This window comes from Protopterus annectens, chromosome 14.part0, assembly GCF_019279795.1.
Source record: "Protopterus annectens isolate FY-2018-M chromosome 14.part0, PAN1.0, whole genome shotgun sequence".
Taxonomy (NCBI): domain Eukaryota; kingdom Metazoa; phylum Chordata; order Ceratodontiformes; family Protopteridae; genus Protopterus; species Protopterus annectens.
In genome coordinates, this window is record NC_056748.1 from 784,663,052 (window position 1) to 784,678,854 (window position 15,803).

A 15,803-nucleotide genomic window follows, 5' to 3' on the forward strand; every position below is an offset into this window, starting at 1 on the left:
TTTCAATCTATCTATAGGTAGTTTAACATTAAATATGAGATGAGTTTCTACATCAAGAAACTGATTTTTTTTTAAACTTTTGATGTCAAACAGCAGTGACAATCCCAGCTCACACATGCTTACATGTGGTATGGAAGGGGAAATATTTAACTGACATTTCTTATTTTAACCGTGAGAAAGAAGGCCACACCAAAATTATGTCAGTGATTTTTTATTTTTGTCCCATGAAACATTTTGTTCCAAAAGCCTTTTGAGGTGACTTCCAGAAATATTCCCAGACTGTTTCCAAGTGCCTCGATTTTCAAAATATCCTCAGAGTACTTTAGATGATTTCCTAACAAGCTTGCTCTAAATTCAGACAGTGAAATAATCCAAATTACTATAAATCAAGATGTGTAGCCCACAATTAGTTTTGCAATTAATGTGTTCATCTTTTTGTTTTATGGGCAATGCTGATAAAAGCTTGCCTTGCAAGTGAAGTTAGTGAGCTAAAATGAGTAAATGTTATCTGCTATTTATGCTAGTTAGCTAACCAGTCCTAATCATGTCTCTGATTTCATATACTGAGGTTTTGTCCAGAAATATCTGAAGTTCTTCATTCAACTCTCACAAGTTAGGGTTTTACCAGTGAAAGTCAATAAACTTCAGTACAGACAAGAAACTGCAGTCACTGCATATCTCTTCACAAACTTGAGGAAAAATAAAGAATTCACTGTCCTGCCCTTGACTGACAACTGTTAGCACCTTAAGTATTTTTTAAACATTTAAGGCTATGTAGAGTGGAAAATACTTCCTTATGTATGAAACAGTAAGCAAATTCTGCTTGTAGTGCAACAGCTTGCATACATGAAAACAAGTCCTCTTGGTGAACCATCCACAGTTAAGTAACATCAGTTCTTACCCCAATAAATCTTTATTCAGTGTTGCTATTGGTCAAAAGTCAAATTTTAAAAATCTTTTCTCCACTGTACTACTTGGCAAAGGCTACCAGAACAAAGTACCCTTAGAATTATTTGCTCACAGCTGTCAAACACTAAAAGATTGGCAAACTTCTCAACACTATTGGTTAAACTGCTTTGCAGTGTGCAGTAGTGAGTTTGTTGTATCAGAAATAACTGTTGCTACTTTATCTCAATCCATATCTATAGCCAAATGTGAGTCATGGAGAGTACTTATACTAGTGGATACTAAAGTATGTGTACCTTTACATATATTATCTACAGGGAACTTTCAGCGCCCTACTGGGGAAACAGAAGGGGTATCTCAGGCATCTGCCTATAGAATACTCCATCAGTTCCCCAATGCCATATTTCAGCAGGTGGGGAGCATTTTGTGGTTTCCATGTACCCCAGAGAAGAGAAAGTGCATACATGTAAATGACAGCCCATTTCCCTGAAGTTCTGGGGGCCACAGATTGTACCCACACTGAAATAAAAACCCATCTGGTGAAATGGGAAGGAGGTACATAAACCAAACAGGGTGTCACTCCAGCTGCTAGGTGGTCTGTAATGCACAAGGTATTATCTACGGTATGTGGGCAGGCCACCAATGTAGCTTTCATGACTCCCATATATGGCACACCTGTGACCTTTTATCAATGGTTTGCAAGGAGTGAATTCTTACAGGTCCATGTTTTGGGTAATGCTATATATGCCCAAGAACCCTGGCTCATGGCACCCATCAGAAATCCAAAGAAACTAACTGGGGTAAAACCATGCACTGCCGCAAACCCGGAAAAAAAAATTAGGTGGGTTCAGGGCACGCATGACAGGGGGTTCATCTTTCCATGCTAACCATTATCCTCAAGAGCAGATGCTGCCAGGAGTAGCACTGGCTGTATCACAGCCTTAGCTTTATGCTGGTGTGCTGCACGTGCTAGAGTGACGTTTGCTAGCAGATGTGCCAGCATGACAGCCCACACCATGAGGATGGCATCTCCTGAGTATAGATTCCTCCACAACTGATTTTGCAGTAAAACAGCTAGCACTGCAGAAGCAAGACCTCCCTTATCCACGGCCAAGTTGGCTAGCATTTGTGGTTGTAGCAGATTACCAGCTGCATGGATTTCCCCTCAGTGCTGACAGACAACCCAATGAAGCCAGTGAATGGTCCAATGTGTGATTCAATCAATCCAGCAAATCATACATACAGGTCATGCACTCTCATAACTAAGTGTGCATAGCCAAGTATATGTATGTGTATACACACACACAATTCTGATGAACTATCCTGTGCCTCCAAAAAGGCCCTGTACACACACTGGGTGGCAGCTGCTGACACACTGATTTCATAAGGGCAGTAAAGGTGCTCACCAGAGGTATGGTTACCAACCCCCCTTACCCACTGTGGACCCCGCTTGCCAACAAATTCTAGGGGCGGATGCAGACATCTGTGATGTAGGCAACCACATTTTCTTGATCCAGAGTGCACCACATTAATCTATTCTCAGATGTTGTTTTCCAGGTAACCACAGGCATTGATGGGTTGTCTATAATCTGAGTAGGGGAAACGGGGGGCGATGGGGTGATTACACTCTGTCAGACATGCACTCTGTATCCTCTGACTGTGCTAGCTCATCCCGCAATCATATCAGAGGCAACAGATCCTCCAACACATGACGGCGGCAGTTCTACAGTGGTGGTGCTAGTAAACCATTTAACTGTGAATACATCAAAGCAAAAAAATATACACAAAGTAAGTAGAACCCAGCATCACAACCACATATGCAACTAACAGCAATTAATTCTCCTGGCCATACCTCGGTGCAAACTGATATGGAACTTGGATCCCCAATGTAGCTGCATACCGTAAGTCAGACCAACTTAAGAAACATTACACTAATACATGTTAAAGAGTGTTTGCAGCTATTGATAATATGAAGCAAGACTACACCACCTGAGGCATCTGTGGTTGAACCTCCCTGGGCTTGTCCAACTTGGCTCAATCACTGAGCACCACGCTGTGGGGGACACTGTGGAAGTGGTATTGCCTTTCAGCTAGGACAGGAACTCCTCAGTCTCTAAAAGATGGTTCAGTCAATGGCCCATCACCAGTTACCTGCATTTCCTGTGCCACTGCCTCTGCTCAGTGGATGGCAGCCTGGATAATATCCATGCCTCAGAGATTGACTACATTGTAGTGGCAGTCATGACCGCCCACCATGTTTACATTTATGATCATACCATCTCAACCATGGTCACGAAAGGGCTGGTCACTGGCATGGACAGTGAAAAGCAGTCTGCTGTGAAGACATAGGGGCCTGTTGAACCACCTCAGTTTCCACATCCATAAATTTGAACTTTTGGGTAGATGTGGATGGACTTCCAGATCCCACACTAAGTTTTGTTTACCTAGACATTGCTTTGTCAGCTTGGAAAGCAAGGGAGTTAATAGCCTCGTTCATGCAAGGCCATTAAAAAAAAAAAAGTATACTACTCCTACCCTACTAGGCCATGCATCATGCTCAGTTTATGCCTGACAGTTATATACAGCTACTAAAAATCTTTAAGGAAAATTTATAGCATGTTGTGTGTACTGACTACATATTCCCCACAAAACAATTACAAAACTGAAAGTAAATAACTTTAACCAATACAACATTTTAAATAAGGTAATGGTTAATTACACATTTGTAAAGCACAACAGCAAAGCAGTACTAAACTTTACTCAGAAAATGTGCCTAAGGGGTGTCCAAAAATCAGCCTTAACAACGTTTTACATTCTACTACTTGTAGTACATTTGCAATGTACCTCCCAAGACAGCTTTACAAGTACTAACAAAGTGACATCCCTCACAGCCATTAGGGTCTACGAATAGTTACAGGTAACATTCTAGCCAAGAATTGGTTTTGCAAGTAGCAGCACTTTCCTTATCTATGCAAATATCTAACTCAGAAGGAAAGCTTTTGATAAATCAGCTTGCAGGATTCAAACCCCTTGCAATGTAGTTTTCTTCTATAGCACAATGAGACTTTGGGCTTGTCACACTTTATCATGTAGATTCACCCTTCTGGATGAGATGATTTTGCTAATTAAGGATCAACTCATTACTACTTCTGACTCAGTCAATTTGCATAATGAGAAAATCATATAAATATCACCAAGATTACTTTAGGATGCCATGCACATGACTGAATCTTCGTGGCCAGCTCCACACATAGGTTCATAGGTTCATACTAGGCTATCTGCCCGAGGGCATTTATAAGCCTAGCCCATTGTTTTGTGGCTTACGCCACCCCTTTAGTATGGGGAACTATACCCATTATTTTGCTGTGCCTCTGTCGAGCAGTGATACTGAGGTAATTCCTGGGGTATATCTGCGATCTCCCATCCATTGGTCAAGATTTCTCTTGAACAAGGCCAGCGAGGTGCTCTGCCTCACATGTACCGGGATTTTGTTCCACAGCATAGGGAGTCTTTGGGTGATGAATCTATCTCTCCAGCACGTCCTATTAATAGCTGTGTCGAGGTTTAAGTCTCCCGCCCTTGTGGCTCTGATGGATCTAGATTTTTTGAGGTGAAGCATATTCATCAAATCTGGGTTTGACATGGCCTTGTATGTTAGGCAAAGGTCACCTCTGAGCAAGCGGTGGCGACTGAATAGAGCTGGAGTTCTTTCAGTCGGGCAGCATAGGACAGATTTTTGAGACCCTTTATCCTTTTGGTGAGGAACTTTTGTGGCCTCTCCAGCTGCTGCAAGTGTCGGGTCAGATACATTCCGAATGGGGCATTGTACTCAATCATTGGTCTGATGAGTGATGAGTAAAGGGAGACTATGACCTCCCTTGATCTAGATGAGAATCCCTTCATGATAAGGTGGGCAATGTAGAAGGACTTCCTAACTACTTTAGCTACATGGGTGTCGAATGACAGACTACTATCAACCTGGGTCCCCAGGTCCCTGATAACTTCTTCTGTGCTCAGTGGATTGCCACCTATTTGGTAGCTAGGGGTAACCTTGTTTTTCCCGAAGGGTATGACTATGCATTTTGGCATTTAACTTTAGGCCGTGGCTCTGGCACCAGTTATCCGTTTCTGTGAGACCCTTCTGAAGGATATCTGTGTCAGATGTGTTTTCTACTATGGCCCAGTTTGCAGTCATCTGCAAACTTTGTCAGCCATAACCCTCCTGTGTTTGCTTGTACTTCGAAAAGTAGATGCCAAACAAGAGTGGGCCAAGGACTGAGCCCTGTGGGACACCACTTGTGACAGGCTTTGAGTCTGACATGGCGCCAGCAACTCTGACCCTGTGGGTTCTGTCACTCAGCCAGTTTGCAACCCATCTTGTGATGTATGGGTTAACATTTAAGCTGATGAGTTTTTCAATGATACCCGAGTGGGGTATTGTATCGAAGGCCTTAGCCAGATCGAGGTAGGCTGTATGGACTGCCTTTCCCTCATCAATGGCTTTGGTGACTGTTTGAAAAGTCAACCAAGTTTAAAAGGCATGATCTGCCTTTGACAAAGCCAAACTGGGTTGGATCCAAAGTCTGCAAATTCCCTATGTCTTTATTTATGAGGTCCATTATGATCCTCTCCATGGCTTTGCAGATAAGGCTGGTCAAGCTAATGGGCGGTAATTTCCAGGGTCTGTGGAGGCACCGCCTTTGTGAAGTGGGACCACAGTTGCAGTGCGCCACTCCTGGGTGCGTATCCAGAGGTAAGACTTTGATTAAACAGCTGTCCTAGCTGTGGGTTTAATTCCTCATTGAGTTCGTGGAGCACACAGCCGGGGACACCATCGGGTCCCATGGATGCTGTGTTTTTGCTTTGGAGAGAGCAGTTCTCACTTCGGCGCTCGAGATGTTTGCGCCGCTGCACTCATTTGGTATAGATATCTCTCCTCTTGGGGAGGGGAGAAGTTTGCACTGAACCTGTCAGCCAGTATGTTGGCAATGTCTGTAGGATCAGTAATCTTCACATCATTTTGAACTAGTTCTGAGCATATCTGGGAGTTTCCTCCTAGGTTTCTAACATAGCTAAAGAAGGCCTTATGATTGTCTTTTGAGTCTTTAGCTATTTTTCTCTCGAAATTTGCTTTGGATGATTTTATGAGAGCTCTTAGTTTTTACTTATAGTGATCAAGGGTGTCTTACCTTTTAAGGATTTTGCTCTATCTTGTAGTAGCTTCCTCCTTTTGTTGTAGAGTTTGTTTATGGCTGGGGTCCACCAGACTGGACGCTTGCCTTTGGTACAAAGAGTCTTTGTTTTGCTTGGGATTGCCTTATCCATGCAGTCCTGCAGGTGCTGGTAGAAGGCGTTTGTAAGTGATTCAGCGGCTTGAGTATTGTTTTCCGCCGGCTCGGGGCCTGAAAGGAGACCACACTAGTCTTTAGAAGTGTGAAGTCGGCTTTTGAGAAGTTCTTTACTGTGGTCTTTTTTATTTCAGGTGGGGTGGCATGAGGACCTCCAGCGAGATTAGTTTGTGATCTGATCTCACCAGTGAGGGGTATACTTCCGGTGTTGAACATTGTGCTCCCATGTTCGTGATGATGAGATCAAGTATGTTATCTCCTCTTGTGGGGATGGTGACTAGTTGTTCCATGGCATTTGAGTTTATGAATTCCAGGAACTTTTGGGCTAGGGTGTTTGGGCTTGAGTAGTGTTCCCAGTCTATATTAGGGTAATTGAAGTCACCTAGTATGATGGTGTTTGGTGATACATTTATCCCCTCTAGTGTTTTCAGGAAGGCCATGTGAGTTTCCTGAGTTTGTGAGGGTGGCCTGTAACATGCTACAATTTGCAGAGCAGTCTTGCCTATGGTTAATTGCACCTGGATGGTCTCCGATGCATCGTGCGTTGCCACCAGTCTTGAGGTGTGGGTGTCCTTGATGAATATGGATACCCCCCCTCCTTTCTTGGTATTGTCCGGATTTTGGGGCCGGAACACATGATATGAGGTAAAACCTGATAGCGCTGGGGTGCTCTCAGGAGCCTTGAACCAGGTTTCTGTCACAGCACAGACATCGATGTTCTCCATACTGAGAAGGGCCTCGAGTGCGTGCATTTTGAGATTTAGACTTCTGGCATGGGTGGAAAGTCTATAAATTACAGGGGTGACAGAACTGTTGTGCATTCTTTAACCATCTGAAGATGGAGTTACTGTTGAGCATATATTCTCAACCCCAAAAAGAGGAATGTAGTACTGCCATGTTTTGCACCTTAAAGTCCAACTGGATGTAGAATACCTATATTTTAGTTCTCTGCCATCCATTGCACAAATGAGATTCCCTTCAGTGTCTGTCATTGTAGCAAATGTGGGACATGAGAAAACTATTTTGGGTGCAAATTCTCTGCCATTTTTCTTGAGATCTTTAAAAGTGAGGCAAGTATGGCTGGAGAAGGTGAAGGTATTGCTCCTTTGAGAGTACAGAGTTGGTGTAAGAAGGAGTCCCATGATTTTTCTGGACATTCCCCATGAGTATTATAGTCCTCTTGGAGGAACCTACAGCCATGTGGGTCATAGTAAAAGGTTTGTTACCCATGCACCACTACACAGACTTGAATTTGATACAAACCTGACCTCCTTGGCCAATGATAGGCTGAAGTTCAGGAACAATCACCATCTCCATAGTGCAAGCAAGGGATCCTTTCCCTAATCAAATGCCCTGCCAATACATGCAATCATACAATTTTTCATTCTGGCCTGTTTTACATCTCCAGCCCCTGCAGCAATTGAAAGTAGCAAGGAGATGCACCATTGCAGAATAGAGCATCAGGGTAAGTATATGCGGTAGTGAAAAATGTCCGTTTGCTTAGTAACAGTTGTAGCCATTAAAAATAAGTCTCCATAAATTTTATAGAGCAGTACCACATCTGTCAATAGTGGCATAGCTTAAGGAAATTAGTAATGACTGCGAAGTTAGAAATGCAATTCTGCATGCCTCCTCCTGCATAGGTGGACAAGTGGTTCATCATGCTAAGTGTCTGTTGTCATGGTAGAGTATATTTGTCATTCTAGTAATATCAATGTACCACTACTAGGTCCATATATGTAAAGTCAATAAGGAGGAGTTTGCTGGGAATTATACAATATACAGTAGAGATGTCTCTCCCTAGACTAGCACCTCTGCTGGGCACATTTAAATGTGATCAGAATGTTTATTAAGTATATATACCATTTTATTATTGTCAAAAACTCAAACTGCATCACTGGCTACAAATCGCAAATATGGTGTCTTGATAAACAGCTCCTGCCAATAATATTCTTTCTCAGCTTGCATGTGATTATGGATTTTGGCACAGCCCCCCCCCCCCCATTATATTCAGCCAAACAGACTGATGATAATACACCTGTTCAACTTCTAAAGTATTAAAAAGTTGTTACGCTTCACTGCATTCTTAACTATGCAGGTAATGATACAATCTTCATGGTTTTTGTACGTCTCCCCCCACCATCTGTTACTATTCCTTTTCTTGTATTCTTTTTCTATCATACATTTTTCTCTTCTGTTTCTATTATTATTATTATTATATACAGCAGCACAGCAACCTGCACCTAACCTGACAGCAAGGCCTGTCATCCTCCAAGGGTAGAAGCAGTAACATAACCACCAGTGGCACCCAATATATGTGGGGTACCAGAGTTGTCTCCACACATCCTACCTTACCTGTACCACCAGTGTCAGGTACCCCTGCACTGGGGGTTGGGTACAGTGGTGCCCACTGGTAGCAGTGTGGATGGAGGTGACCATTTTGTAACTCATCAAGAGCTGGCAGAGCTTGTGGAGGAGATATTAGATAGCAGTTTGGATACACTCATTGGCTGTATGAAAACAATGCTCCATTGACTCCAGCTGTATCCTTACCCAGTGCTGCCTTCAGCTTCTGAGAGGACTAAATGATGATCTCAACTCCCAGGGAGATGAGTAACTCCCAAAGAGTCTAAGCTGGCAGAGCCTGCATCTTTGAACACCCAATCTTATCCATAAACTAGTTGCACCCTTTTGTGTCCATGCCCACCTCTATATGTTGTACAAACCTCCCATCATTGCTGTCTTCCCTCTGTTTGTCTGATATCTCTTTCAGCATAGTGTTCCTCCTTCCCTTAGTGTGCTGCCCTACACCCTGTCAGTCATGTCGGTCTTTCCTTGCTACCTAATCTCCCCCTCTTACCAACCTCTAATTTCCCCAGATTTCCTAACACAACAGAAAGAGGGCACCTGTCCCACAAAATTACTCCCACTCATTCTTCCCAACTTTAGACATATTCGACTAATGTATACTTGACTGGGTTCAACTGTTCATCATAAAACCCAATCATCATAAAAATAATTTTTCCAATAAATCACTGAATTTTTCATTCAAATAATTACAGCTGTTGCCATTCACCTGAAAAGTTAAATAGGTATGTTCCTACCCCACATCAATCCTATTCGTTCCTTATTTATTCACTTTGTCTTCTATCCCCGTTGCTTCCCTCTACTCCCATTTCCAACCTATAATCAGTCAGAAAATAAACACACAACATCAGTCCTTGTCCGATGACAAAAATGGAGAGAAATCTTTGCAACATGCTACTATCTCGCCATCAGTCACACAAATGAGCTACGCATGGCTGGTGTCTGCATGCCAATGTACAATACTGTTAGGCTAATGAACTGTTTCAATGGCTCAGTGTACTCAGACTTCTACTGTGTCAATACACTGGGTGGAATGTACTTATAAGACACCATACAACCCCCATGGAAGACCATGTTCAGCATCCATTCTGCAAATGTGCTACTTTTCCCCCAAAAGGTGTCTTTTTAATGACTTCTTACAGTCTGATCACTTGAGTGGCCCTCATTGATAATGCTCTACTATGGGAAATATCACTATGAAAGACACGAGTCAAAATCCATCAAGGTCTGTCCTTCAACCTCCTCCTTCCCGCTCGACTCCTATTTATTGACCTTATGTTGTTCCTCTGCTTACTTCCCTTTTTCACATCTGTCCTATACCCTTTTCAATTGTTAATCTGGTCAAAAATTTTAGAACACCAGACATGTCCCAAAACAAAATAATCTTTCTTCAATCATGCATTTCCTAACAGGTCACAGAAAGCAACATTGATTTCCATACATAAACAATGAGAAACATCACTTCTCATTTTATAGCAACAATAAAAAAAATCCATACCATGTAGTAATTAAATTGCCACTACTCATGTAAAACAAGCTAATCACAGATGTGCTTCACCATACAACACAAGTGTATGTAACAGCTTCCATGGATAGCTGCATGGCTTACATATAGGACATGGCACGTATCATGCAGCAACTGGACAGGCAAAAACCTTGGTTACAGTTAGGATGTCCCACAGGGCTCTGTCCTAGGACCTTACTCATTTGGATTGCATCTTTCAGACCTAACTTTTACATCTACAGTCTACATGAAATTGGGTAAACGGATTACATGTGTTACAGATAAGGCATGTCTGCAAAATAACTTGACTAAATTGACCATTTGGGCACATGAGAATAATTACAGAACTATAGGTTGTATACAAAGATTTATAAAGTCTAGGAAATCAAAAATAATGAAGTTATTGTTTGTTACAGTAGACCCAAATGTGAGTATGGAATAACAATATGGAAACTCTGTAAGAAAACAAGTATGAGTAAAATGGAAAGAGTAAAACAGAAATATACCAAGGGTATCCATGATCCATGATGTGAAAATTTAAGTTATTATGAAAGGTTACGATATCTGAACTTGTACAGTGTGTCTCTTACAGATATCCAAGATATCTTATTCAGGTATATAGGGCATTTAGTGACAACAACCTCTAGGTATGTTTGGGGTTAACAAAGTACTAGAGGATAATCAGACAACCTATGTAGGAGTAGATCACTTTTGGCCAACATTAAAAGAGTGACAATACTAATTTCATGAACTTTAATCGTACTTTGAATTAGGAATGGGGTCCATTCCGTCATGGTATTAGAAACCCAAAAGACTTGGAGAAATCAAAAACTAGATTCTATAGGAATGAGAAGTGTACTAATTGTTTCTCTGCCAGAGTAGCTGATGCATGAACAGACTACCAAATTACATTAAAGCAAGTACTAGTTTAGATATTTTTAAGAACAGCCTGGATACTTATTATGGGAACAAGTGTTCTGGTATATTGTCATGCTAGGAGATGCCCATTCTTGAAATATTTGTATGTATATCTCCGTGTACTCATGCAGCGATGTCTACACACAGCTTCTATATCTCAGTGTACACTGGTTGGAGGGTTTTAATCCCGATAGTTGGATGTTTAACAATGTTCAGTTTTCAGTCTTCAACACTGTAACATTCCCTTCAAATATGCATCTTCTGACACCATCACTATAAGTTCATATGTGGCTTCGCTTGCTAATGCACTTGTCCAGAAAATATCAGTAATAAAGGCAGGGGTTCAAATCCATTCAGTGTATTTCTATCCTTTCTTGCTATCATAGGTTACGTTATCTACAAATGTATTTTATTGACACTTCTTATAAGTGCTTCTTTGGCATGCTTTGCTAATGCTCTGGTTCAGGAAAAATCTCTGATAAAGGCAGAAGTTCACGTCCATTTGGATATACTTTTCTTGCCATCACGGTTACATTCCCCTCCTATCCTAAGTCTGATGTTGTTTTCTACCCTTTGCTTGCTTCCAATTTTCACCTGTTTCCTATACTCATTTCTGACTTATTCTCGTCATCACAACCATGTACACAGAGGGTGGTGGATTGAATCCCCTAGGAGTTATGTTTTACTTTGGTGTGCAATTCACATGTTACATTTCCCTGATATGTGGGTTTTATTACTCCCTTTTACCCAGATTTCTCACTGGCTCCCCCTACGAGGGAACGGAGGATATAGTGACGTGGACTGAATAGATGGATTGACTCCCTAAAGGTACTAATTTTACTTTTTAATGACATTCACATTACAGTAGAAGTCCAATGCTCACACACTGTTGTTCTCTTGAGTGGTGCAGGTTGGTAGCTTTTACATTATTGTACAGTAAGGTACTGTCATGCCACCTTCTAAATTGTGTTTAGCTTCCCTACTTTGTTGAGCACCTTTCTTTTGCACTCTTATTTTCACCTCTGTGGTTTCTCTTGCTAAAGTGAAATCTATATTCTACCTTTAGCCATCCATGAGTTTTTCCCTTACGTGCAAAACACTTCTCTGCAGATATACAGTTCTGCATTGCATCAACATTGTCAATGTTTTTTCTGTTTTTATGGGAGAACTTACGACTACCAGAAATGCTAGTTCACATTCACTGTAGCTGCTCGCACTTCAATCTGGCTGCAGGGTTACTTAGTGGAATCTAGCCATGGGTCTGTGCTGCTGTTGTAATGAAAACTGCTCACCTTGCACAATGGCTTGGCTGCATGCATAGGTAAAACCTTTGCGGTCCATTGCACACAGTGTAAATAGTGCTGACTTGGTCTCAGCCACTGACGCAGCATTTCTGAATCCCCAAGCATGTTTTTATAGTTATTGCAGAGATTCATAGTATTATGCAAGTGTGGGTGTGCTCCCATATATGCATGCATGCATGCATGGGCACAAGTGCATCCTGCAACAGGATGGTGCTCTGTCCAGGATTGGTTTCTCTGTCTTACTCCTACGCCTACTGCATGCCAGGATAGCTTCAACTCCCCATGATCCTGCAATGGATTAAGCAGAAAACTGAAGAATTAATTCAGGAATTCATTGTCCTGTTATTTCTCTTATTAAATAAATAAATACCTCTTTTTTTCCACTTACCGTTTACAGTCATAAGCAAACGCAAAATCAGTTGCACTCTGATGAAGTAGTTTAAGTACTACAGATAAATAGTACAAACAAGTAGTACCTGTGCCAAGCTTTGAAACTCTGCCACTAAGCTTCTGTCAAGTCTCATTCACACCCTAGCCCATTCCACAACTTGTTTATTACATTAATTTCATACAGCATCAGGTGTGTACATCAAATGAGCACTACAACGGTAATCTAACTACCTGCATCCTATACCTTCAACAAATTGTATCATTGAACTACATGCATTACTTCAGATGGGCTATCTCCAGTTGTCAGTCTGTGCAGAGAAATAATTGCCAGTTTTCTATGGACAAAGCTGCTTCATGCCATTCTATTATGTTAAATAAATTGTAGTGTATTTTTTACTGCATCCTCCCCATCACCACTATTGCAGTGACCGCTGTGCTACTAGCAGCGTCTGTCTCTCGCATTCAAACTCCTACCTCCAATTTTAAGCCAAGCAGCTTATCCCCCCCATCCTCAAACCCCAGTCTGGGACCTTAGCTGAACAATTATCCATCATCAGGGGGTCTATATTATAAAGACGAAACGTCAAAAGAGCGAACGCTCTTACACAGACCACAAATAAATCGAAGCTGAAAAACCTCTCACAGCGATTTATTTTTCCAGGGAAAAAAATTGCTGGGCCATTGTCAGGGCTTTGCAATTTCCTCCACTGCAGTGCGATCTTGGAGTTGGTATATTTAAGTGGGGGGGAGCCCCCCCCAGTTTAGTTTGTGTTTAGATTTTTTTTTTTTTGTTAGCCCAGAGATTTATTTCCCTGGGGAAAATTGCTGTTGTGGCCTTTCGAGGTTTTCCAACTTCGATTATTTGTGGTCAATGTAAGAGCGTTCTCTCTTTTGATGTTTCATCTTTATGATATAGACCCTCATCTGGAGAGAAGGAGAAGCAATCAAAATACTCCAGCTTGCCATTATCTATCTCAGCAGTGGAGATTAGTAATAGTATTGTTATTACTGCCATAATTTCCCATTCTCGCACCTGATGCTCTAAGATGCCTGCCACAGCCTGTTACCCATAAGTATCTGAGTCCACTAGAGAGAAAAACAGTGCCAGAGAAAGCCTAAACAGTCACCCCCCCAAGATAACCAAGTGGCCATTGGTCACTTACACCAAGTCTGGTTAGCACTCCAGCTTCCCAGGTCACTAATCGATGCTGGTTCATTATGGTCGTAGGCAAATACCCATTCTGCCCCTGTGCCAATGGGTTGGCTTGTAGCTTCCATTGTATCACAGATATTTGTAAATATGGCCATTTGTATGCAACCACCTAAAACCTATTAAGCTGTAAAATAATGTATGAACTTTATAGAAGTATCAAGCTTCAAACAATGCAAGACTTTCAAAACGCTATTTCTCAGCTTCCTACTACTGTAAAAGCTTCTAGGACTTTTTGGAAAAATTTAAGTTTGTGTAAGAGGTCTGTATATTTTGAAATGTGTGCAACTATCAAGCTAACTAGTTAACACTTTGTAAACGGTCTTAAATAAATAGCAATAAAATAAGCATCTATTAACTTGTTTATACCACTTGACTAACAACTAAGGCCCTGACTGTGGCTGAAAAGGGTCGCAGGACCAGTCCAGCTACATGATTAACAAATCTAAAAATAGATGAAAAAAAATAAACCTTATATAATAAATGAACAAAATACTGGAAATCAATAATTAAAACACTAGCAGTGCTTTACTCACCCAGCAAATAAATGTGTATACAGAAATAGCTACTGCTCTGTTCAAGGCACCATTGACAATAAGTAAATTACCCATGAAAAAAATGCCTTAGCACAGTGGCTCAAAAATGTATTTGTCTGTCTTTGTTAATTGGGTAGAAGGGTTGGTCCATAGACCACTCTCAGCCAAGACCAGGACAGAGTGACAATTAGAGTTACAGTACAGTAACAGAGACTTACATTTTAGAGTACTTATAAACAGAAGCAAAGATAATACAACGATACTCAACTAAGTTACAGTTAGCATTTCAAAATAAACTATAGTGCATGAAATGATATGAAAAGGATTCATGTGTACGTACATATAATATATATATAAATATATCTGGTCATAAATGATAACCAGTTAACAGCAGGGTTTAGCACATCACACGGATAATCTATGGAGAGTTAAAGGAAGAGTAATACTTTTCTACTCAGAGTGAGTCATATACAATCCTATACACTTTCCCAAGTTATTGGCAATAGGGTAAGATGTAAAATAAAAAAATACAGATGTCCAGGAGTCTGGTCCAAAGAGTGCACAGCACAGATAACTTCCTAGACAGTGATTTTCAGCAGTATCCAAAAAATTTCTAAAATGAAAAATTAATCTAACAAACCACATACTTCCTCATTAAGTATTAATTTCTGAAAGAAATCACTTTGCACCCCAAAATTAAAACACAGTATGATCAAATTAAAAAGAGAGCATATTTACCTCAAATCGGCATTGGGAATGTGAAAATGAATGAAATCAGAGAGAGTATCTCGAATAATCTTCTCCAGTTCCATGGTGTGAATTACTATACTAAATGGAGAAAAAAGAAATTAAGAAATCTCTGTAACTGAGTGCTGATTTTTTTTGCTGTAGCAGGATTTATACTGAAAATGCTACTCTGTTCAGGTAACAAAGGTATTCTCAAACAAGTAATTTCGCTGTGGAGATATGAACTGTTATCTCTGGTAATCTTCCAGTAGCAGACAGTACCCTAACATTTTCCTGTCCATCTTCACCCAACAGAATACAGCACTATCTTGCACAACAGCAATATGTATTGGCAAAGCCTGCCTACACCAGCCCACTGTCTGATCAACAGACACTGCATTGTTCAGCACTTTGCATGCACAGTCCTTTATTAGACAGTGCCCCCTCCGTGCCATGTTTTGACTAACATCTGCACTCTGAGGAGTTCTAACGTCTGTCTCTCTACCTCTTCTCCCCTATTCTGTATACCCACTGTTGAAACGGAGGAAGAACACGAGTTTGTGCAATACTTTTGTAACAGAATCCACGTTGAAA

General features: G+C 41.1%; 1 protein-coding gene across 1 annotated transcript in view; it reads right to left on the reverse strand.

Moving 5' to 3' along the window:
• The window catches only part of CUEDC2 (CUE domain containing 2), a 480,204-nt gene that overhangs the window by 449,713 nt on the left and 14,688 nt on the right, over positions 1–15,803 (reverse strand). Inside the window, exon 2 of the mRNA XM_044055621.1 lies at positions 15,222–15,311. Coding sequence (XP_043911556.1) covers positions 15,222–15,295 — 74 coding nt within the window. The 5' untranslated portion in view covers positions 15,296–15,311. The remainder of the gene's footprint in view (positions 1–15,221; positions 15,312–15,803) is intronic.